Source organism: Pithys albifrons, chromosome 10 (assembly GCF_047495875.1).
Source record: "Pithys albifrons albifrons isolate INPA30051 chromosome 10, PitAlb_v1, whole genome shotgun sequence".
NCBI classification, from domain to species: Eukaryota; Metazoa; Chordata; class Aves; order Passeriformes; family Thamnophilidae; genus Pithys; species Pithys albifrons.
In genome coordinates this window covers 27,311,066-27,337,449 of record NC_092467.1, presented here as the reverse complement: position 1 = coordinate 27,337,449, position 26,384 = coordinate 27,311,066, and the positions used below count along the sequence as shown (strand labels likewise).

The following is a 26,384-nucleotide window of genomic DNA, read 5'->3' as shown; positions in this document are numbered from 1 at the left end:
ACTATATAGTTTGATCACAATTTTTGGGTTTGTACCAAGCTTCAAATCTACTTTATTTTTCCCTGCCTAGACTAGCAGACCAAAGTGAACCTACTCTTACCTTGTTCTGAAAGCAGCAGTGCTGGAAGTTACATGAGGATGGTGGTGGACAGCAGGAACCATACAGGCTTGGACTGTAAATATCCATATTTAATTTATATAAAAATAAAATCACCCAGTCTCCAAGTGGAGGAGCATCACAGTAGGCTTTGCACAAGAAGTTGATAGAGAGTTCATTCTAATGTTGTGGGGGCATAGAAGTAAATGAAAACAGCATATGGATGTTTCTCAAGTTAGACCTTCTCTGGGTATGGTAGAGGAAAACTAATTAAACATATCTAGACAAAGCCATAGGAGCAAACTAGGATTAAAAGGAATGGAAAGGAAAACCAAATCCTGCAGAAGGGGAGCAGCTGCCACAAGATCCTGTGAAGTTTGTGGCTACCTGCGTGTCATGTCAGCAAAGAGCTGATCTTGGTCACTCAAAGGACCTCCTGAGGACAATGTTCACAGTAGGACATGAGCACAGTATAAGCAAAAGTCTTCCTATATGAAATCTGCTCATTTTTGGTCATCTCAAACAGCAGATCATCTACTTGTAACTAAAGATTACTTGCCAGTTCTGCAGCACTTGCTTCTGTACAGAGCCAAAAGGCGAGGAGAGTGCCCTCTGACTTTTCCTCTGTTTTCCATGTAGCCTTGATCATTTTTCTGCTGCTCTTGCTCAGTAGAGTGGATTTAAGTAGACAACATTTTGATGTCCACCCTAGAAAAATGATCAGTCAACCGGGAAAACCCTCAAGATCTAACCCATATGTCCAGTGTTGCCGTTGTTCCTTGGATGAAACTGTTGACTTCAGTGGTTTTGGCTTTATGTGCTTTTTTCCCAGACCATGTGGTACCAAACCAGTTGGTTTCTCACCCCCAAACCACACATGTAACACTGCCCCATACAAAACCACACTGAGATTCCTGTGGCTGCTATTATGTAAAATATCGTTTGGCTGGTAAAAAGATAAAAAAATTATAAAAACTATGAGTAAAGGCAAGAAAGTAGGACAACCAGCAGCACCAAGAAAATGCCATCCAGAGCAGGGACTGGTAATGTGGCCCTGTGAAAAGATTAGGGAAGCAGCTTTGGGTGGGTGCTGACTGGAAAGGGGGTTGAACTATGAATACAGACTTTTTTTTTGGGGGGGGGAATGGGTTATGATGATGTTTGTTTTTATCATGTTTTGGGAATGAGAACTTCGTGAATAAGCAGGACTGTATTCATTAATTACTTCTTACTGTGTCAGGTTAAAAAGTCCTAAGTTTGGTTAGAAGGGGGTATTTTTTCCATCAGTCTTCCTGGGTAATAGAAAGTACAGAACAGTGCTGTAAAGATTTAATCTATTTTAATTCATTGAGTTTTGGGAGAAAAAGACATTATTAGAAAACCTGAGGATTTTTTTTCCTGGACCTACAGAATCTCTCATACACTGTGCTATATACAGCATTGAATGGTGCTAATACTGATTCTTTGGGGATGATACTTTTGGAATTATGAGAATTTAATACAACAGTGAAAAATTTTGAGACATCATTCTTTTAGTATTTATTACTGTGAAGTGGGGATGGGAGAGTGAACAGCAAAGATTTGGTGTACCAAACACCCTTAACTCTCACCACTCTTCTTTGCCCCTAGGAAGGTGATTCTACCTGGTATATCTAATACCTGGTAGCTCTCTTGGAAATTTTGATGTTACAGTAATTTGGAAGTCTAGAATAGCTGAAAGCCTTTACAGTATTGGAAACAAATAACCAATAAAATAAAAAATGGAAAGAGGAATACAAAGAACAAGGATTTTTTTACTATTTTTCTACAATTTGTATGTAAGGAAGAGAGATCTTCCTACAAATAAGCATTTTTAAAATGGCAAGAATTCTGTCTGGTATCACGTGACAGCTGTACATACCTTATTCCAACCCCAGCAACATAAGAACTGACTTAATTTCAGTCATTTCATTCACAGCATCAGGGCAAAAAAATACAGTGCCCTAAATATCTCTGCAATTTCTTCCGGGAGAAGCAGAAAAGCTTTATATTGTTCTCAGATTTATTTCACTCACTTCTGCTGACAGGCCATCTTTTACTGAACTCAGCAACTCTAACGCAGTAATTCTTACTTAAGAAAAATTGTGAGCTGTGTGTTGTTGTGTCCCATTAGTAATTTCTCTGTAACTATATGCTGAATTTCAGTTCAACATCTCCCCTCTGTCTCTTGCATAAAATTCTGTTTGCACTTAGCCACAAAAAGTTCCTCTTTAAGACAAGAAGGACTTATTCCTGAATAATTCAAAAGTGGGGATGTAAGAAGTGCTTGGATTAATCTGGGGAGGGTTTTGTGTGCTGACAGTTTCACCTATAACTAACAGTCTCTGTCACCCACTCTGCTTAAAAGGTCTTGGCTCTTGTTTATTCTCTGCATTGACATTGGACTGGCAGAGAAAAGACCAGACTGCAGCTGAGAACTCTGACCATGGGGCAGCCCAGGCCAGGGCTAAGGCAAACAAAATGGAGAGGCTCCGACGTTCACAAAAAGCAGCACCAGAACAGTGGAAGAGGACACTTTTTTGTAGCACAAAACAACAAAGAGAAACCCCTCACTCTGATCCAAGTCAGGCAGGTGAATGTCAGTTTTCCAAGGATGGGTCGGAGGAGGCCAGCGAAAAATATGGAAGTTCTTTAGAGCATTCTGTGGGGTTTGTGTGAGATGGAAGTTGCTTTTGTGATTGAACTGAGAGTAGCAGACTGAGGTGAAACTTGAACTGGCTTGGAGATGTTTCTACTCTCCTCCTTGAATCTTCCCACAAGCCAAACAAAAAGCTGTTGTAATTCACAGCTGTGGCTACACCAGCAAACAGGTCAGTGCAAGAAGAGTTCTGCAGAGAAAACCAGCTGGTGACAAGGATGTAACATCGATGCTGTTTGTCTTTCTGGCATTCTAATAGTGACCATTTCTAGCTGGTCCTGTGGGCTGAATGTTTCTTATTAATTGAAATTTCAGGATTGTGCATTTTCTGTTTTAGTTTGGTCCCGGGTGGTGTTTGGCTTGTGTGCTCTGAGGCTGCTCCATCCTGCAGGCTGAAGTACAGTCAGTCAGACAAGTGGGAGGCTTAAGGTCAGGACCCTCATGCTGGTCCATTTTACAAGGACTGGAGCTGCATCAGTACTTTGTGCCAACCAGTATTTTCAAATATTGCACCATTGGGAAACCTCCTTCATTGTAACAGAAACACTGTAATTTTTTTAATAGTTCTGTAAACAGAAGTGGTAAAATTCTTCTTGAATGGGAACAAATAAATTAAGGATGAAATGAAAAGTGCACCTCCTGTGTGTTTTCAACTCACTACAGAATAGTCATGCAAAGAATCACTACGAGCAGTAAAACAAGCTTTTTGAATCCCCAAAAAGGAACAACTTTCCCTTAGAGGACTGTATGTGAGCATGGTGTTTCTTTCAATTTCTTTTTTTTTATTAAGATCAATTTAAAGTGAGGAACAATAAAACTTGGAGATGAAATGTTTTCTGAAACATGAGTGCAAACTGTTTGAAGTAGAGGATAGTTTTAGCAGAGTCTGAAATAAGCCTCTGTCATCTCAAGACATTGGTCTCAGAAGAGAACTGAAAATCCAATTTCAGTTCTCATTTTGTGTCTTTTGCCTTATGTCAGTTTATAGGTCAGATCTCTGATCACTCAGATTTGACTTACAAAATCTGATGGTCACCCGTCTGTATTTTTAACTCTCTAGGTCATTTTGCTTGCTTAGTAAATAGTGTCTTTTTCTTTTTTTTTTTTTAATCTTCTTTTTAAGATTTATTTTCTTCTGTTTCCTTAATTTTCTGTTAGTCCCCACACATGTCTTCCTTGGCACTGCTTTCTCATTTCTGCTTTTTATCTTCTGGTTTGTTGACTCTGGCAGGTTTTAATGAAAAAAATTTAAGAATGTCTTCATTGCTGCTTGTTTAAATGAAATATTAATATCTGGCCTAACTTTTCTAAATGCCATTTTCTCCTTATAGTACCATACAGAAAAATACTGTAAATCAGAAACTTTTGAATTGTTGTGCTTTTTACACTTATTTTCTGCAATACAGAGGGCTTAAATATGTTGAATTATACTTGAAAACTGTTCAAGTGTGTCAGTGCAATGCTTGCATATTAACATTTGAAAAACTGAGGTTTCACTGATGATTATATGAATGTCAAATGGCAATTTTTTCTATCAACTAGATTATTATTGTTGATGTTAACTTTCACAGTTAAAAAGTATCACACCTTCCTAGAAAGGAAGTATTTTTACATTTTTGGTGTCCTTTTGTCGGTGTGTGTTTTATACACTGAATTTGCATAACTATGAGTATCCTTGTGGTTCAGAGGAGGAGCTGTTACTATGGCTCTCTAAAACAGTTGTTTTATTAATTTATTCTCAAGGAAAAACCAGACAGAACAGCAGAATATGTAAATGAGCAGTTTGTGATGCTACAACTTGTCAAATAACCACTGATGCAGTATAGCTGAGCAAACTGTTTCAGTGTGTGCATATACAGTAGGTATTTCTCTCCAAATTAATATTTGCGTTTGAAATATGTGTGTAGTGCAAATACATGGGAAGTATATAACAATTAAGAATATTTTGTGTTTGATGTTTACATATTATGTGCTCTGCATTTTAATTCTGAATGTTATCTGCTTCTTTAATAATTTTGAGTTAGTGCCCCAAATATATTGATTTAAAGGGGATTTATTAATTATTAATGTTTGATAGACATTAATATCCTTGAACCCATTTGGGTTTGGGCAGTAGTTAGCTGGCATTTTTTGAGGTTGCCATATTGTTCTTCAGACTCAGACTATTTTAAAACTTCTCTGTCACCTTTATTAATGTTTTTGAGTTGTAGTGATGAGAAGCACAGAATAGGACACCACTTTAGTAGAAGTTTACAGCTTGGAACTACTCTGTGCAAAACCACTATGTAGCTTTAAAATAAAGGTGTACTTTTAATCTGATTTAGCTAAACACACAGCAGCTGTCAATGCTCCTGACATCACAGTGTAATGGACTTAATGTTTTCTGCCTGAAGTGGCACATGCCCAAGTGTATAAACAGGATTTTGATTTGAGGACATTTCACAGTCTCTCTTCATTTCATATGGCAAGTTATTACCTTTATTATGAGTAAATTTTTACAAAGTGGCATAATCTTCAAGGTTTTAGTGTCCCCTCCTGGATTTCTTTCCATGAGAACTTTCTTCTTCAGCCAAAAGGAATCTTTTGGCTTTGGATGGTTCCATAGACAAAAAAATTGCTTCTCAGACTTCGAAAGTTCTTTCTCAATTTCTTGCATTCTTTTACTCTCTCCCATTTGTGAATCATGGCCAGCTTACTGTAGTGCAGTCGGAATAAGGTAATAAAATCACTTTTGCACTCGTTCTTTGACTGGCAATTCAAGTGCAGTATTAGAGATTGCTAGAAAGTTGGCCATGCTGTTTTTGATACAGTGTGGTTAACAGGACATCTAGAATAGATGTGAGGGAGAGGGAGGAGAGGAACGAGCTGTTCTCAGCAGCCACTTGCTCTTGGGCTGTGTTTTGGATCCTCGCTGGGAGCCAAGGTCATTTTGCAGCGTATTTACCTCGCTGTCCCCCTGCTCCCCTTGTCCTGCCCATGTGCTGCTCTGAGGGCAGCCCCGGGTCAGGAGCAGCCCGGCTCCTCCAGGGACAGAGCCACCCCTTGCAAAGGGAGCCTGGGAAGCAGTGCAGGAGCAGGAGCCAGGCAGACCTGTCAAAGGCTTTTTTTTTCCTCTCTGAGTGTTAATTGTGGTCACAAGAGTTAAGTGTTTCTGTAAAATTAACAACTTGGTATTATGTATTTATTTTCCACCATGTAGCTTGGATGTCAAGTTTACCCAGCAGACAAGTCACAACAAGAACATTTTTTCTAACTGCTGCTACAGCAAGTCTCAGCCTGGGATCTCAGGAAATCACAGGGCTCCTTCTGGTTAGCAGCTAATAGGAAACAATAAAGATTTAGGGTTCAGAATTTAATTGGCACCGATGCTGGTGCAGGAAGAACAAACTGCACATGGTTTACTCTTGTGAAGCTTTATTAATTTCCTTTTTAAAAGGAAAGCTCTGATGAAAGTAAAAAGAGGCGTTTAATTTGCAAGTATTTCTACACAGTTTTCATTCTGAAATGTGCTTTTCTATCCTTCTCTATCCTTGCACAGTAAAAATGCCTTAAGATCTTCTAAATCAGAGACAGATACTGAAAACAAAAATGTATAAGGTTGTAATTTCCACTGTTCATCTGGCTCATTTGGATGGTACTGGAGCTTTCCTACAGGTTAATTTACATCTTTCCCAAGGCTAATGTCTGATGTGCATCTGAAGTATTTTTAAGGTAATGTAACATTAGCACATCCTCAAAATCTCCATTCCAGATTCTAATCTTTAGTGACCTATTTCCAAGCATCAGACCTGGAATATCACTTTTGAAGGGGTGGTGATATGAGCAGAAACTCCTTGTTTTTCTGACACTACCTGTATACCAAAGTCTAGAAACAGGATCTTTTTTTGCCACTTACGCAACTGAACTTTTGAATTTCGGTAACTGAGGATTTTTCTTCAAGCACAGATTGATTCTGTGCTTTCAGAGTCTGCAGCAAGGTCAAAGATGTGAAGCAGATGCCTTTAAATGACTTCCTGCTCCCATGGCTTCCTTACAAATCACCATAGAGTCTGAGGTTATCATCACTGGCAAAGCCACCCTAGGTGAACTTAGATCAAATAGCTGGTATCTCAATCTTTACTTTCCAAAAAGTTTTGAAGATTTTGGAAAGGAGTGACCTAGTTGCCTTCCAATCTGATCTGTCCATTTTCTCCATAGATCACACACGTTTCTCCTGGTCTGGGATTACAGTTTGAAGTGCCTGTCACTGTGACACCACAGTCAGCAGCCCTTTGCTTTTTGTTGGCTTTCTGCCATCCCTGCAATGTTTTTTCCTGCTGCTTTTCAGGAATCCGTTTTCATAAGACATCTACAGGCAAGCCTTTTCTGGATCTTCTAATCCATTGGGCTTTAGTAATGGCCTCTTATTTCAAGGGAAGAGGATTTTACAGAACTATTCCAAATATCCACACTGAACACAAGATGAAGATACTTATCTTTAAAACAGGGTGTTCAAGGGCCTTTATTTTTGCAGTCATGTGGAGAGTTTTTATGTTACTGAGCTGGTTTTGCTTCTTGAGGTCAGGTCAGATTCCTGTCTGTATGTACACTGTAGCTCCTTTTCTGCCCAAGAACTGTTTTTCCAGGCGTGGATGTTCATCCTAATAGGTAGAAGCAATCCTGGATACTCAACAAGATACAGGTGAATGATCTGGTTTTTGGTAGAAGTCTATATCCTTGTCTCTCGTGGAAACTTATTTCCAAGGGATATTAGATTGTTTTCTGGATATTGGAGTGCAGAGCTCTGGAATATCCCTTAGCTCCCCAATGAATCTTTGTCATCTCACCCCAATAGCCACTGGTAGAAACAAAGAAGTTTGCTGCTCAAAGCAACACTTCTCTGTTGTTGTCAAATAACTGTCCTTTCAGGTCAGAGGTTTCCTTTGCCATTGTTGCAGTGACAAAAAATATCTTGAAGTATGTGAAAAATAAAGACTTGATGTAACTGTCTTGTTGTTATAACAGGATAATAAAAGAGGCTGTGTGAGCAATTCATTACTCTTCTTTCAAGCACTTAAAAAAAAAAAAGGGCTGAAAATATTCCTTTGGGAGATACTGAAATACCTCATTAGGTCTTTCTTTTTATTGGCTATTAAGGTGATAGTTCTGTAAGAGGAATGAAAGTGAGGATGAATTTTGCTTTGATTTATAGAAATGTGTTAATTTGAGCTGAATAGATCTTTCCTGATCTTAATATTTGTTATCTGAGAGTACTGGTTTGTAATACATAGTTTCTAGTTTTATTGGGTTTATTTTAGATAAAGGGATTCTGATGGGGACTGTGTTAATTCTGTGCAGTATTGGAGGTGTTTTGGGGGAAATGAGTAGCTGAGATTCAATAATCTGTAATGTAATTGTTTTGTTAAATGGAATAGTGTTTAATGCATATTTAACCTTATAGACTTGCATGTCAAGCTAAGACTGTAAAGCACAAAGACAATAATATATATGTTCAGTTAAGTTAACCCTTATTCAAACCTTTCTGTTTCTGTGAGAGAACAGGTTTGCACAATGAAATAGTGAAAATGATCAGAATAGCTTCATATTAACTCATTTTCCGGAGGGGATCATTAAGTTTTCTGTTGTGGTTCTGCAGTGTGTGAATGATAAGCTGGAACCTGCAGAAGAGGTAACTCCCTGTAGTGTTTTGGTCAGACACTAATAATGAAATTGCAGTTAATTGTCTGTTCCTCCATCATGGAACAGCTTTGTGGTTTCAGCAGTGTGTGTTTCTGGATTACTCAAGACAGACAATCCAAATGTTGGCCACTGTTTTTGGTACAGCAAATAAACTTGCGTTGCACTGAGAGACTCAGTTGTGCACTGCTCTTACTGGAACAAGATAATGTAGTTTTCTTTTGAAGTTTTGCTGTTCTCAATGTGATTTTGATACTCTAGACTACTTACATTTTTAATTTAAGCAGTGTAGTTCTGCCAGCCAGGTTAGCTCAGGAGGGCTCCAGCCACAGGTTACACAACTGGGGCCTCAGCAGCACTTCTCTTCAGAGAGGAGTTGCTGTTGGTAAAGAAAACTTCCTCATTGGAGAGGCTTCCAGGTAATTTTTGTCTCCAAATTCTACATACCAGATCTGCAGCGTTCACAGTTACTGTTTATTTTCATTCCCCAGTAACACTTTCCCTTCACCCTCCTGTGTTTGCACCTGTGTGGAACTTGGACTTCAGGTTTTCCAGGGTTGCTCTTGGCTTAGTGTGTTTATTTTAACCGTTTCTAATATTTTTCTGTTATCTGATAACTTGACAACTTGAACTTTACTGATTTGCTTTCCTCATCATCTTTTTATATTCTGCAAGTACCTATGACTCATGTCCACTTGGTCAAGTACTGACTTGTTTAGGGAAAGACTTAAAGAAATAAGAGCCAGACACAATGCAGACTGAGATTTTCCTTCAGGTTGCAGTTGCTCTTTTCAACTTTATTCTAGTTTTTGAAAAAATACTTTTAAGCATATTTAAATATTCTAAAAATAGTGTTATCCCTGAAACCAACACAAATTTATATGGCTTCTTTGGGTAGAGATAAAAATCTATATTCAGATGCACCTTTGCCTGATTCATTTTGTTAACTCAGTAGAATTTTATCTCTGCTTCACTCAGTTTGCTGTGTCTTTAACTTTTTAAAATACCGGTGCAGATCAGTTTTCACCTTATTGTGGAAGAGGAGGACAGGGATATAGTTGACAAATATGTACAGATGGTAAGAATCATGATTCTTGGCTCTCCTTCAGGAAACTCTTTAATTTATTTTCACCTACACTGCCATTACTGTTAAGCTGCAAACTGTGTCAGTAAAAAGAAGTGAAAGAGGTAGATGTCTTAGTATTTTTATATATTCTTAGTTCCTACAGTAAAAAACAAAAGCAAGTCAAATGTGATTTTTTTGGGGTCATCTTCTTGTTTTCTTGAGTTGTTAAAAATTTGTTTATTAGAGCAATTTGAAATCTATTTATTAGAAAATTTGTTTCATATTGACTTTGAGTGTAAATAAAGATCTAGATCTTCTAAGATATAACAGTAAACTTCTGAAAGCTTTGAAATTGTTTCCAAAGAAATTGTGTTTGGGACACAAGTACAGGGAAGCAGTGCTTTAAAATAATATAATATGTAATTTTTGAATATATGAAATATGTTCAACATGAAAGATTTTTCTCTATCTTATTAAGTGAAGGAGGGGTGTTATTTTGGGTGGAAGATTCCATAGTTAAAGATGTTAACCAGCAATTTCTTGCTTCTATAGCACAACATAGTTCAGAGGTGAGATTAGAGAAACCCTGTAGAGTGGCTAATACTTGAGGGCATCCCCAGCTAGAAAAGTATGTGAATTTAGGCATGGGAGGAAGGAAGGATCTGCTTTAAATTTAGTGTAGGGTCACTGAGTCTTAATGATAGATTAAACAAGGGAGGTGGAATAATGAATAGGGGTATGCAATGTGTAGCACTAATACCAGAAGTCCATGGTTTTCACTGGTTATTTAATGTCTTTTCCCATATGTTTCTGAATAGAGCAGGTTATGGCAGGGATGAGCTAAGAAATAGCTTTGTTAGTGAATTGTTAAATAGATGGAATTCTCTTTTTAAAAATGGATATGTATATAGGAGAGCTGCTTGTTAATAATGTAATTAGGCACCTTACATGCATATATCTTAAATGTAGCAATATCGGTAACTATATTTGTGATTGATGTGTGTAAGTTGATGTTCTTAAAACACACTGTGAAGATTTGTCTGTGTAATTTTCTTTTCCATTGTGAAACTAACAGCCATTACTTGGTTAAAGCAGAAATGGATTTCAGATTATTTCTGATTATTGTAACCCCCCAAAGAAGTGTTGATTTGCTAGACATGAAAATGAAATGGAGGAAGTACCAAGAAATGTTTTTGTTAGTAGAAAGTTGACTGACAGCTCAATAAACCTGTTTTTATAGTTTATTTTAACTTGAATTCAGAATAACATAAATAGATTACCTATTCAAAGTCAACCACATCAAATAATTCATTAAATTCATACTTCCAGTGACAGATATCACAGTTTACTTTAGAGATCCTACAGAGTTGTCACATGTAAGATCCTGCCAACCACCTGGTACCAACAACCCAGGTGAACCAGGCTGAGTTATTGCTGGGTTTGTGGATGACCCAGAGTCTTTTCTGTGTGTGGTGATACCAGCAAGGCAGAGGAAATGGACTTTGCACATAATTTTTGCTGTGGGTAGTTAATGTAATGCCTATGACCTTTTATATCTGCGGCTCATCTTCCTGTTCAGATGGCCCGAGGACTGAAAGGGCTGCAGAGGAGTGTTCCCATCTCTCTTCACTGAGCAGCAGGTTTGCTGTGACCCTTAAGTGTGAAAGTGGTGGGAAGAGAGAATTAGAACATTGAAGTTCCAGGTATTGAGGACTTTGTTATGTGAAAGTACTGCCCAACTCTCTGCATGACTGTGGTACTTCGCTTCACTAAATTCCTCGACTGAGCTAATTTTTCATATATCATCTAAATTTGCAAAGATTTTCCAATTATTGACCATTTACAAAAAATGGAATAGATTTTATGTTGTCTCTAGTAGCACCAAAATATGCTCTTTCACGAAAGTGTATTTTATTGTCTTGAGAAGGTAAAAACACATGACAAAACAATGATTTTGTGATGTTCTGTTTCTTAGGCCAAAATTGTTAGGTTTATCACTTTAAAATAAGGCTTGCTCTGAAGCACATGTGGTTTATACATTTTCTAAGACTGAAACTGGATCAGGTTTTTTTCTGAAACATGTTTGGGTAGAAGTAGAAGAAGACACTGGTAGTCAGTGAAATGTGTTAAGGAGCATGTTTCCTGGAATCATAACCTGAGGTTTGGGGGAGGTGATAGGATTTAGTCTCTCATTGGGAGAGGGGAAAGAAACTTAAGGGGAGGAAGGTTGGTTTGTTTTGGTTGGGCTTTTTCCCTTTCCCCAGTGTGAATACAAATGGTGCTCTTTACTGTGATTGAATGCAGTGAGGATTGGACATTTAATTTCCATCCTTCTCCTTATTAGATATGAGTGATTACTTTTGAAACTCTTGAGAATTGCAAGTGGGGAAGTGCTGAAAGACCAGTGTATGTATTTATTGTTCTTGAGCTGTTGCAAACCTGTTACTTTTTAAATGAAGATGAGGGTGTTTGACTCTATTTATTGAAGTTGCCTAAAATTTTCTTTTGTTCAGACATGAGAGCCATGGAAATGTAACAAATCTCTTTTCCACTGCAGGATTCACAATGAGTCTCTCTTTCCCTTTCAGTGATAATTTAGACTCTAGAAATAATCTTTGATGTCCTCATGAGCAGGAGCATGACTATATCCACAACAGTCACTCTGCTATAACTTAAGACAACTAGTTCCTTAGAAAGGAAATGACAGAGCCAATACAAGATACAGGAAAGTGAATTGCTGAAGAGCAATTTCTGACAGAGGAAGTGTAACAGATTGTAAGACAGGAGCTGCAAAATTACACTGATTTATGCAGCAGTCTGAGTGTGTGCACCAGTGAGTAGGACAAGGTGGGACCACACCTGTGCAACTGCCATGTACATTATTTCTTCCTTCCCAGCCTTAGTTCCTGTTTTACCATTCTCCACTAGTGACAGGAGCTTCTGGTAAGTCTGAGGGATGTCAGGATGGACAGAATGTGTATTTAGTAGTTTAAATTGTGTTTTCAAAGTACTTTTAAATGGCTTGGATCAAACTCTCAGTCATGTACTTAACTTCATGATCAGTAAGTGTCAAGGTAGGTTTTCCTTCACGTTGCTGATTTAATCTCTGAGTTTATTTATTAGAACCATCCATTAAGTCTGCTAAGTATGGAATTCATATGAAGTGACTTGTTCCCTTGACTCCTGATGATCTTTCCTGAGGTTAACCCAGACACAAACTGTTACCCTGGTGCAATCCTCTGCTGAGGACTTCGTAGACCAACTATTTCAACTGGTGGTTCCTTGTGGTTTTTTTTTACCTCCAGAGATCATAGAACTGATCTTAATAGTTCTAATTTTAGTGCTTTTCTAATTTGATGTTTTGCATATCAGTCTTTCATTGCTAATTTCCAGAGGTATCTGAATTCAGATTCTTTGGTTTATCTGTCCAACTTTAGCTCTGTTACCGCTCTGTGCTGCAGCAGAGTCCAAAATAACCCCCTGGACTTCACGGAATGTTTCTATTATGCTTTGTGAAGCACTTTGAAATCTTCTGGAAGGTGGTAATTCAAAGTAACATTTTCTATAGTGAAACTAAGGTCTCATTCTTCCTGCCAGATGCAGGATCTTACATGAGTGTTGGCCTCCAAGGTTGTCCCACTATGTTTAAAGGGTCCTACAATGTTAATTTTTAATAGGAACAAGATACCAGATATTTGGCAATTTATTTACATTTCAGGATGTAAAATCAGCCAGAATTGGGACCTTGGGAATAAAAATATTAGAAACTGTATTTACCCTTCATATTGCATCTGAATGTTTTAACAAAAGAGTACTTGCCTGTTGATAGTTACCTGGGAAGAGCTGACTGAGTAGCAGTTGCCTGTTGTTTTTCATAACGTGCAGAGAGGTCAGTCAGGAAGTTTCCCCAGAGCAGTGTTTTGGCATTTAGGTTACTAATAAGTATATTTTCTCTAATGACCATTCCTACTGAAGGGAATCACAAGCCAGGACTTGAGAATGTGTCTTTCCTGTGTCAGTGCATGGTGTGTAAAACAAGCAAATAAGCAAAGTATTATCATTGGTTTTATTTTGTTAGTAAAAGTCTTTAAGGCATTTTCAAATAAATTCATAAAATTGTTTTGGCAGTAAGTCTTTGTTGTTTGATCTCCTTTAACCCTAATCACATCTTCCTTTCAATCTCTAATGTCACAGCCAGCTCACACTAATTCTTTCATACCCCATTTCGACCTCACACTTGTGTGCTGCTAAAATGATTTTTTTCCTGTGGGTTGGTTTTTTCCCCCTTTTTTAAAAAATACTCGTTTCTCTTGCCTCACTTTCTTAAGAATGTGTTTTCCCTTCTTCTTCTATAGGAATTTGTTTCTTCTTTTAACCTTCTGTTAAAAAATTCAAAGGGTCATGCAGTTTTAAGTTCAGAGGGGATTATCACAATTAGGTCTCCTAGGCACTACAAGCAATGAATAATAATAATTATGTGGGCTGAACCTTTGCACAGTGCAGGCCATATAGCAGCAACCAGCAACTTTGGCATCAAGTTCAGAAGATTGTAACTTGCATTTAGCAATAATGCTGTTCTGGAAGGATAGCCAGTTTTAGGGATTTAAAGGTGGAGATCAGTAAAGAGATTTCTTTATTTCACAGAATTAAAATATACATGTATGCTATCAGAAAACTGAGACATTGAGAATAAAACTAATACTTTCAAGACAGTTGTATATAGAATTTGAATACAGTGAATAATATTATATAGTGAATATACTTGACATTTGCCACCTACTGCAGCCCAGGAAAAGGCTGATCCACAGTAGTGCAAAAAGTAGTATCTGGTAGTTTGAAGAGGGCTCAGATTAATTCTCAGAGCTTGTCTGGACAGGAGGCTGAGGCTGGGAAAATATCTTGCTAAATATTTGAGGGAACGTGTCATGTTTGGAGGGAACATTTCATGTTTGGAACATGTGCCTGGAACATCCACCTGTTCAGATTATATTGGAGGTGTGTATATATATATATATGCATGTAAAATGCATGATATAGTAGAAGTACACATGTCAAAAGTTTCAGTAAAGTTCAGTTGTAGCCTTGCTTTTATTTTCTGTTTCAGACTTTGCAGGTTTTAACCACAAAAAATGCTATTATTATCCAATGAACCATTTTATTGTGGGTTGTAGTGTTAAGATATGCCCTTAGCACAGATCCATTTAAAGGTCACGTGACATCCAAGAGGGTTGGTTTAAAAGAGGTTTAAGATAGGTCTAACAAATGAAGTAGAGGCTAATAAAGTATGAATAATTGTGAAATCTATGAAATTAATTTATTCAGTGTTATTTCTGTTGCTAAAAGGAAACTGCCAAATGCTTCTTTGCAAGCATTTGCAAAATATAATTACTCCTAAATGTCATTACATTTAATGAATTTTTAAGTAATCTGGTGATTCCCAAACTGGATGAGCTTCTGATAACAACTTCTATTTGAGAAAAATTCCTGAGTTATTTGATGAAGTGTTACAGCTCAGAAATAAAGTTGCTCAATGAGGCTGTACAAGGAGTAGGTGGTGTCTCAGCTGCAGGAGGATAGAACAGCCAACTAACTTAGGAAAAAATCAGTCTTATTTTCTGAATTTAGAACATTTAAAGTTTTCCAGTTGTATTTCACATAAGTAATTCAGACTAACTGTAGTCCTCAAGGATTTACAGAAGTGAAATGAAATTAGTGATAATTTTGGGTTTTGTTTGATGGCTCACTGTGATGGATGCAAATCTCCAGGAAAGAGGCTGTAAGTGTTTAGTTGGGGAGTAAAGAAACCATATGCCTTCTGGAAGTGGTGCTGGTTCCTCATATTTAGTACCTTATTTTCCTAAATGAGCTGCTTTTTACTAAATTATTGTGGTGAATCATCTCTCTGTTAAAGTGATTGTCTGCCTATGGATTTGTTCTCCTGAAATTTTTCCTTTCACCACCATTTTAAAATACATAACAGCAAAGTAATACATTAACTTTGCATTTATTTATCCAGCCACTTAATCTTTCAGATTCTTAAACAAGAAACAAGGGGTCAAAGCTTTAGTCTGCTAAAGGGGGAAACTTCATAAATAAAGACCAGAATATTTTTAGAGATATTAAAAGCAAGAATAGTAATTGAAAGGAAGAGCTATAAAATAAAAAATTATTTAGATAATGTATTGTAGTAAAACACAATTGAGCTCTTCTGCATTTCATAGAAGTGCTGATCACAACTGACTTTTGCCTGATAGGCATGGGCAGGTGGGAGTTTTTTTTGCATTCCATATATAGATTTTAAATATTGACTTTGGAAGTGTATTTTTTTCCTTTAGATTACAACAGAGTGAATTGAGTATGTGAAAATGTAAATAGCATAGTGAGTCTTCCTTAGAGAGTTTTGGTGGTGTAAAATTCGTGAGAAGCAGATGCTGTTATTTAAAAACAGCCCAATTATGACATCTTAATTCACTAATTGAAAGCAGTAATTTAAACTTCAGTCAGCTGCTGAAGGAGAGGCACAATATCATTTGTGTATTTAAAACTGCATTATTATTTCTAAAGTAAAACCTACACTAAAATTAAATTTTTATTATTTAAGCAACCTCCACTTTTTATTTTTTACTACAGTTTTTAATAATACATATTGGAAATACAGGAACACAGATAAAATTGTGACTTGAGTGGACTTAGACCATTTCCCTTAAATGAGTCTTGGGTAAAGTGCCCTGGGAGTGCTGGTTTGGGTGCTGATGTTAGTGGTGGTTCATAGAGTACATTACATTACTGTATATGAATATATCCTACCTGTGGGTTGTTGGCTAAAAATTACTGCACATCTCACGTTTTAAAGTTAAGAAAATCAGCTTTTCCATGGCTTCTTTATATACTTTTCCTGATAAAACACAAAATGCATTTTCTCTACTGTGAGAACATTTTAAATATGGATCAGTTCCTTTGGTTTGTCATTTTCTCTCCTAACTTCTTCACTTTGTGTCTTGCATTTTTCTATTACTATGCACCAAATGTATTACAATAGGTTGTGGCAGAGATGCTGATTCAGAAAATCTTTCTAGTTTTACATCTCTGTGTTTTTAATAATGCTTGTTAGTCCATAGTTAACTGAAATTATGCTTTTATCCGACCTGTTTGTTCATTGCTGTTGATAACATCTCTGCCTTTCAAATTCGCCTTTGCTGCATCTCTGTGCTTAGAAAGTTGGCAGATTCCATCCCTGCTTCCCATGTGTTTCTGCCACATTCCCAATGCCCTTTGCTGTCTGTTGGTGGAATTTTGCCTGGCCCAGATGTTAAAGGCTTTCCTCTATAATCTTGAAGCCTCTCACTTTAGCTGGGTTTGCCTCCTTTCTTTCCATCTTTCTTCACCAAAATGCTCTGCTTCCTTTGCACTTCTTCCTGTAACTGCCCCATTAGTATCGTTACTGTCCCTAAAAATTTGGGTTCCTTTGCCTCTTCTCTGTCACAGTGTCAAAGTCAAGGCTCTGGCTGTGCCATCCATGCCCTGTGAAGCCCTGGGCTGTCGGCAGCTGATCTCACTGCCCTGCGTCCCCCAACTCACATTCCACATTCCTCACAGTCCTCTGACTTTATTGCTCCTTTTGTCTGCCTTTCATGCACTCATTTTTGCACTGTCTTTCATGCTGCCTATGTGCCTGGAACAGTCTTTAGCATCTCAGCCAATTTGCAGCTTTGCATAAATTATATTTAATAATAAGACTAACAAAAGTTCATTATCTACATTATTTCAATTAACTTTGTACCTGCATAAGCAGAAAACAGCCTGAGGGAAAGTACTGTTAAACTTTGTTGTGATTTGTTGTGATTCAAAGATACAGATTCAGGCATGACAGTTCTTTGCTGATTCAGCATAAATTTATTTTTTTCAATTATTTAGTAAGTGTTAGATTTATTTTTTCATAGTAGATTTCAGATTTTTCTAATTCAGAGATAAGAAAACAGTTGCTTATTGCTGCTAAGTGAAATCACCAGAAGGTTGTCGTTGTCACATTACCTGGTACAGACTTTTTGCCTTGTGATGCATTTTGCAGGACTTTGAATGTTAGATTAACTTCATCTCTACAAGCAAAGTGTATCTTTTGTGTTTAACCTTACCTTTAAAGCACCATGATCCTTTGCTTAAAGGAATAGTGAAAGAGGAGAAAGTAATACTTTGCCTATACCTGGGAAGTTTTCTCTGTGTTGGCTACTTTGACATACATTTTTTCTTAAATATTTTAAAACTTGTTTAATATTTTAACTCCCTTCTAGCACCACTGAAATTGACCTGAAGGTAAAATTTCCTGTGGTTTCCAGCATCATTGTACACTGCAAGGCAGGGCATTCTGCAGGACTTAGACAGAATTTTCCAAGGAAAACTGCAGCTGAAATATATGGGGTATTTTTTTTTGTTTAAATAGTTGTATTGATACTGTTCACAGCTGAGTTGTGAAACCAAATAGATGTGCCTTTAATTTGTTTTTAAATGATCTCCTATATTCTGGAGATGATAATCTGAAGGGTGGCTGCCATAGTAATGTGCCAGTCACCATGGCATCTGAACATCATGAAAAGAAGTTCTGGGCTGCACAAAGACAATGCCACCAATTCGTATTTCAAACTGATCAAAGGTGGGGGACCAAAAAGTTTGCCAATAAATGTCACTCGGTGGACAGCACTACAACTTAAGAGTTTACTTTCCATGAATTTATAAAGATTTCAGTCTTCTATCAATTCCAAGTGAATTTAGAAGTAAAAGCCTTAGCACAGACTTTGTCCATTTACTGTGCTAACTTTTTTCAGTTGCATGAAGAGTGTGGCTGTAGATTTTTTATTTCATTACCCCAGTGAAGGAGCAGTTTACGGTTCTGCTTTATGAAACTTTAAAACTTTTTCCTCCTGATGGAGTTTTTAACTTTGAATTGAAATTAAGTCAGTTAATGAAGAAAAGGAGTCTTCTTTACTCAGCTGGTAAATAATCTCTGAAACATTTAACGTCTGCTTTTGTAATGGTGCTCTAATTACCAAACAAACCTAAAATTAAATAGTTATTTAAAAGCAAGTTTATTTTATCTTAAATAATTGATTGTGGCTTGTTGTTTGGAAGAGGACTGCTTTGGCATGAATTCCAAATCCAGTTATGATCTTAACTCAAGCAGTTTGTTTAATCAAACATGACTCTAATCAGTTTTACATGGTCCCCTACCCAGGCAGGCCTGTCTGTAACAACTGGTTTATTCTGCGACGAGTTGCTCAACAGATGTCATTCTGGTCGAATAATGCAGCAGAATACTTGTGCCTTGGCTAAAATTACTTCAACTTTGATCACTTTTGTCCAGCACATCAGTCTGGCATTGTGCTTTATACCAACATAACACTTTACCCCGAGCATGCCTTTCAAGCTTAGAATAGCAGAGGAATGTTATTGAATTCAGTGCAGTTACAGATGAGTTAATGAAAGAAGGGAAATACTGTTTTTTTCATAATGCCTTTCTGTTGTGCTTTGGAATTAAAAGGGAATTCGAGGAATGTGACTTCCGAGTTATTTATTTTTACTTCTGAAGGCTTTTTGAAAACAGTATTATGTAGTCCTGTTGATCCCAGGTTTCTGTAAATAAGTTTCACTTGTTGTTTAAAAATAGCTCCTTTTAGGTTTTATATTGTGAAAATAATATTAGTAAGACTTTCTGGTGTGTAACTTTACAATAAATGTCTCACAGGGACAGTTCATCCTGGTTTTTAAGGCAAGAAAACTAAACCAGCAAGAACTCATTCTTGTGATCACAGGTCAGGATTGTTTCATTCCACAGGCTGTTGGGGAGTCAGTACAGAGTCACATCTCTTTACCTTCATACTAAGCTGTCGGGGGCACTAAGATGAAGAACTAAAACAAAGTCTACTTTTAAATTTTTTTGATTAAAATACAGTTGTAATTTTTTTAATTAAAGCATAGCTACCAGGTCAGTTTCTCTGTGAAATCTCCTGAACAAAACCAATATTAACATAAAGGTTACCATGTTATCAATTTACCAGTTTTAGAAAAAACAGATACCTTCACGATTCTAAAACATACAGTGAGTGTAAAGTTGAGCTGAAAATCCATCCCAAATAATATGTTAGGAGACTGAAATGTCCAGGCACCCTGAGATCTTTCATCCTTTAGTGAGATATAGACTCAAGTCTTCAAGGTATTGCATCTTACTCTTAGATGATAAACTGAAGCACTTCTTTTCCATTTATTTGTGCAGAATATTTATATTAATAAAGCTTTAAGTTGATAGTATTGCAATTATTATCTGCATAGTCTATATATTAAATCTATCCAGAAATGTGAGGCAGTTCTTCACAGTTTTTACTAAGGGGTGCTTTATTAGTATGAAATACTTCAGCTACTAAAAGTAGTGAGAATGAGCAGCAGGAATTGAATGGAAGGTCTGAAAATACAGTGGGAGCTCTGTACTTTGCGTTTGATCTCCATATGCCCTGAATGTTCTCAGTCCTGTGTATTTGTTGGCAAACTTGCAGCTGTGGCAATGAAGAGTCTTTTGAAGAATATTACCCAAATCAACATTTGTGAGTATGTGTGGAAATCTCTGCCTTGTCCCTCACTCTCCTGAGGATCTTCACAATGATTAGAACAATTACTTCACTACTGAATGTCTGCACAATATTTTGCATCCATTTATTGGTGTGCAAAATTTGAAAGGAAGAGTCTGTGGAGCGTTTCTTTCTGAAGACATCCCAGAGAAAGTTTTGGTGCTATTTCATTGTGCAAACACATTTTTAGATGAATATGTGCTGCCAGATGTCTCATATACATCCTGTACTAAAGAAAAAGACAAATTTTAAGGAAACATGTGTACATTCCTTATGTTCATATTGCAGTGGAGTCAAACCTCAGCTGTGCTTCAGTGCTGAACCTACGGCAAGTGCTGATTAATAAGTAGGATCAAATAATATGAAATGTCTTTTTTTTATTGTATCACCTTCCTGAGAATGGTAGCCTAGAATCATCTTGCATTCATTTCTTTAATATGAAACCTTTATCTGTATGGATTAGGTTAGTATTTACAATTTTGACAAATTTCAGCTTTCCTGTTTTTTGTAAGATACTTTTCTGTTCAGGAGAAAGTTGTTAGCTCAGGGTAAGTGCACCAAACTGCAAGCCAGGTGCCTGCTCACATCTTTTGCTGCTGACAACTATAATACAATAAGCATTTTTTTTTTTATTTAATGGAATTTTTGGTAATGCTCATAGCAGAACTTAGAACACAATTAATAGTTGTTTCTTGCCTGTTGACAGGTGAACAAATGAAAATATAAAGAAGGCATCAAAGGACAGTTTTTGGAGTGGTCTTGTGTGTAGGGCTGAGCTGGCAAAATGCCAACTGCCCAACACAGAGAGAAAGGGACCCCCCAGCCAAGGGAAAAGGGGGGAGAGGGAAAAAAACCCCAAACCCAAAGTAGCAAGCTTCTTATGTAAAAGAAAGACAATTAAAAACAGAAGATGATATAATACATATACATACACATACACATACACATATCTGAGAAAAGAAAACCAGACTAACAACAATAACTACCGAGTCACCCAACCAAATAATACGGATTCCAGCCACCCAAACCCCACAGCAAGGCCTGATCTCGGCAGGGCAGGGCAGGGCGTTCTCCGGGTCTGAGGCAAAGACCAAAAGAGACAAAAGCTCCACCTCCCCCTCTTTTTATACTTCTTGACACTTCTTGATGATGTCAGATGACATGAAATCCCTCTTCAGTTGCTTAAGCCAGGTGATGCCTATACCTTCTAATCCATGCCACATCCTCTGGGCCTGCTGAATTGGGCCTACCTAAGGCCTGGCTGAAACTATAAAGCCAAAACTACCATATCTTGTCATTTGCTTTAAGTCAAATATTATCCTCTGCCTTAATATCTTTTGGTTTAATGTGTTTTTGTGTGTGTTACAGTTGAACTGTGCAGTCCTCTTGGAGTTGGGACCAGGCTGATTTACTCAGGTAGTTTGTCTAGTGAAGGGTCATGCATAATATTAGTGAAAAAGCATCAAACCTTACTTTTGTCCCTTTGAGAATGTTTTTCCTGGATGATTGCTTGTATCTGTCTAGACCTGGGAAGGGGGCCTTGTATTCTCATGTAGCAGTTTAATGGAAAATGTACCAAACCAAACCTGGATGGGTCTTTGAGCAACCTGGTCTATGGAAGGTGTCCCTGCCCTGACAGGGGGTGGGAATGAGATGATTTTTAAGGTCCCTTCCAACCCAAACCATTCTGTAATTCTGTGAAAAGCTGACATTGCTCCCTGTAAGCATTTTATTGTTCACAGTTCTGGCCCAGCTGGGCAATATTCACATGTGTAATACTCACATTTATGTTCATGTGTAAGACATCAGTCAGAATTCACAATGCCTCTCTCTGTCCTACGTACTGAAATGCAGACTTTTGTGTTTCAAATAATTGTTTATCACGAAACCTCTGATAAAACTTGCCTGATATTTCTATCCATGTTAATGTTTTCGTGGGATGAATTTTGCAGTATTCTTCCTGTATATGAAATTTTCAACTTTCTTTTTTTCCCCCCACCTTCCTTCTGGCAACCATCATGTGAGATGATTAATGGTAGAGACTTGTGTTTTAATAGCATGAGAAAAGAGTTGATGTAAACTTAGTTTATTTGCATTTTGTTGATAAATGTTTTAAATGTGTTGTCTTAATTGAAAATGTGCATGTTTCATATTTCTGTGTTTAATATACTCATTTTTATTTTTGGATCCTATTTAAGAAACTTATACAAAACTGATTATATTTCTTATTGGATTAGATTTTTCCATAATATTTTCAGGTGAAACTGAATACATTAACTAGCAAAATATGTATCAGAAATTTTTTTTGTTGCCTTCTGCTTCCCTTAACTTCTTGTGATTATGTTCAAGTACTTTTTCCTTTGAAAATTTGTATTATGAATTATTTTGCATGTTTATAATGCTGAAGTAATGATGAATCTTTATGAATGGTAATTTATGGATTTTAAGGTTTTTTTTCTTTATCATAGTTTGTTCAATTGCTTTTGGCAGTGTTGTGTGTAAACCATGGACCATACCTGAATCTTAAGAGTGTTGAAGGAACCAGTTTTACAATAATTAGGAAAAATAAAAACCTTGGAGCTATGCTGAAAACAATGCAGTATGCCTGTATTCCTCTTGTTACAGCAAATTCTCATTTTTCTAATTTTTAATTTTTATTTTTTTGCCAGGTCAAGCGGAATGTGTATGACCTGACCAGCATCCCTGTGCGTCACCAGGTGTGGGAGGGTTGGCCACCTTCTGCCACAGATGACTCTGTAAGTGCCCTTGGGTCTCATTTCAGTCCTTCCTGCAAACAGGTCATTTGACTTGCATTTTTAGTGGGAATCACTCAGTACCTTTTCTTGTCTCCCATGCAGACACTTGGTGTTACACACACTTCAGAACTTTGCCCTGAAAGGTACAGACAGTGAAGATTTGGGTTACTGAAGCACGTGGAAATGATTCCCTTGTGTCAGATCCAGTGCATGTTTTAGGCAAGGAGACTTGTTCTAGATTAAGGCAAAGATGCACAGCATTTTGGAAGTGGAAGAATTCTATTGCAGTGACTGAACCAGGAAAAAAGTCCTGGGTTTTATGTATGCTCTGACAGCACATCTAGATATTTTACCAAGCATATGTTAGTTCTGCAAGTTCATGTTTAAGCCTGTGCCTGGCTTCAAAGCAGGAGGTGTTCCTGCTAAAATCAGGGAAGGTTCACTGCTGGTGACAGAATCCACAGTGAATTCCCTACAAATCTGTGGAACTGGGACTTAACTACAGAATTCCGGGAATATTAGACTTGCTTCCTTGCACACCTGTCCCTGCAGTGTGTTTTACAGCATGTCTTTCAGTTTGGCTCAGATAATTTTCTTATGGTAGTGTGTTCTCAGTGCCAGCTAGTGAGTTCTGCCTTTGTTTAGGGAAAAACGAAACAAACAAATCCACTTCAAAAATGCCAAAGAGGCTGAAATTTTATGTAGTTATGTTGTACGTAGATTTTGTGATCTAAGAAAAATGTAAAAAAAATCAGGTTTTTATAATTTTATAAAATAATTAGTATAAATTACAGGTTGAACCTGAATGTTCTACAAAGTGAAAATGGAATTGTGGTTTACTTTCTCTAAATACTGCCATTATATTTGGTTTATTACTTTCCTTCCCATTTCTACTGTCTTTTTGTAAAGCAAGAATATCTGTTTAAATATGGCTACTGTTTTTTTTTGCTTTGGGTAAAGGATTTAAGCCAATTAAAAAAAAAAGCAAAGGCTGTCTGAATTTCTAATATAGTTGTAAAATATATCTGGGGTAGTGTTTGCAGAACCAGTAGTTGGGAAAGGTGGGTAAATCTCTGTCCGTGTATTCAAGAGCATAACTGGGTGGATAGATGCAAGATCTGAACTAACAGCATGGTGTCATGTGGTAATTACAGTCTTTGAAATGTGGATCCATTTTAACGTTTTATTAGTTTACATTAGCCCAAAAAGAATTGGAAACTCAACACTCCTAATCTGTTTTCCCACAGCTGTTGGGTTTTCACTTATTTCCCCCCCTCTGTCTCTTTTGAATAGGATACCTCACGTATGTAAAACTCAGAGATCTGTTTTAAGTCTGTTTTTACAAGTGACATTGTTGCAGGTGATTTTTTTCCCCTTTTCATCTTTAATGAAACTGGTGGATGTTGAGTCATCTGCTCTGGAGCAAGGGAGCCCCCAGAGCTCCCTGCGAGTCTGGTGAAGCTGGAACTTGTCAGCTGTGTAAACAGATTTGAATGTGTTGCCAACAAAAATATAATTAATTTCTCTCCAAAATTAGAGGCTATAGCTGACTATTTATAAAGATTTAATGTTAGCAATGCCTATCTATGGTTCTGTGATCTGCACATTTTTTCCTTTGCAAATTAGAATATTGGGTAATAATTACTTTAGTAATTAGGGATGATCTCTTGAGTTCAGTGGCAAATTTTTAAAATCAGTTTTTCTGTCATGAGTTTCTAATTTGCTGTATTGTAGTAAAGTGCCCCATTGCAATTAAGGAGTTAAGGAAAGACTTGATTAAAATACTTTTTCATTTGCATGTTATGCTGCATAAGAAATACTTTGTAATACCACGGGAGATTTTTTCAGTGCAGTTCTCGTTAACCTTTGGCTTAGCAAACAGGACAACTAAATAGACTTCACATAATTGGATTCCTGTATCATCTTGAGTCTCTTATGAACCTGACAGACCACAGTCTTCTGACATTATCGGGAAATTTAGTGGAGTCAATAGTAATTTAAAACATTGTTGCTTCGTCTCCCTTCAGAGTTAAGAGATGTTCTCTGCCTGTGCTGTCTAATGGAATTGGGACACTGTATGAACTGGCAATAACTCTTTCACATCCTTTTGCACACTTTCACCAGGGAAATGGGTATCAAAACCTCCCCATGCAGGAGAATGTTTTCATGCTGTGACAGTTTGATTGTGGGAAACAAGGCACACAGGGGCTGTGGAAATCTTGTTTCACCATTCGGCAAGGACAGATTTTTAGCTTTTATTGTGCCTGAGTAATTTTAACACCACAAATTGTGCCTGTTCTGCTTATTAAAGTGCAAACAGAGTAAATGTATGAGTTTTAAATAATTATTTTTAATGAGTTTACATATGTAAAACTATAAACAAAGGCTTAATTTATCTATTTTTGTGTATATATCATCAACTGATATAGGGAAGTCTTGAAAATTATCCTAGAAAATAAAAAAAAATTATAATTTTATTTGATATAATTTACAGCTTGTTCTCAATTTTTGTTTTGAATTTTGTAGCAAACTTAACATTGCAGAGCTTGTAAACTGAGAACCTTGCCAGAATAGTATGCTAAAATTTCTGAAATGTATTCAATTTCATTTTGTTGTGTTGACTGAACGTCTAGACTTTCACTGGTAAATTACCAAATATGTCTGCATTGAAAAAAATGGGATCAGTTGTAGCTAGTGTTTTAGTCACAGTTTTTACATGGAAACATTGGGATTTTATTTATATAAGTACAGGTGACTTTTGGATATTAGCTTTACACATACATGTTTTAGCTAAAACCTTTTTGCCCCATGAGGTCACTGGGTTTTTTTTGATTTATTTCAGTAGAACGAGTTGTTGTCCGTGAGGTTTCTGTTGATTTTTTGATAGCACAGAGCAACACCCAATACAAGAAGAAGGAGAAAGGTTGTTTTTGTGCTTTTTGTTCTTGGTTTTTAAGTTAAAGATTTTTTCTTAATTGGTTCACTGGTTTAAGTCATTTTGGCACAGCAATGAGAAATTTTGCTTCTTTGTAAGAAATGACTGTGAGCTTGTCAAAATGGAATATATTTCTGTGTTAAAAAGATGTAGAAGTTTTAGGCCGAGGTTTGAGGGTGGGAAGGGGGAGAGAGAGGAAGGCAGAAGATGAAGTGCCCAGTGCTGGAGCTGTGCCCTTGCACACAGATCCTGTGCAGGGAACATCCCTTACCCCACCTGCTGCTGCTAAAGCTTTGTTCCCAAAACAAGACATTGTGTCCTCAGTTCAAGACAGGTAACTCTACTTCTTCACTGTATAAATAAGCCATTGGATATTTGTTTAGACAGACGTAGGTCTGTACTGACAAGTTATTCAGCTCTGCTGCTGAACAGTCACGTTTCAGGTGGGACGTGGATGTTGCCTCTGGCATGTTGAGGTTCTACATCATCCCTTGTGCACATGAGCACCTTCCATTCTGTGACAGCTGTAGCAGATGTGGTTGATGTTCCTTAGCTGAATTTAAT

General features: G+C 37.1%; 1 protein-coding gene across 1 annotated transcript in view; it reads left to right on the top strand.

Annotated features, from left to right (window-relative positions):
* FAF1 (Fas associated factor 1) overlaps positions 1 to 26,384 on the top strand; it is a 155,094-nt gene that overhangs the window by 57,037 nt on the left and 71,673 nt on the right. The window contains exon 8 of the mRNA XM_071565184.1: positions 22,799 to 22,885. Within this exon, the coding sequence (XP_071421285.1) occupies positions 22,799 to 22,885 (87 nt within the window). The remainder of the gene's footprint in view (positions 1 to 22,798; positions 22,886 to 26,384) is intronic.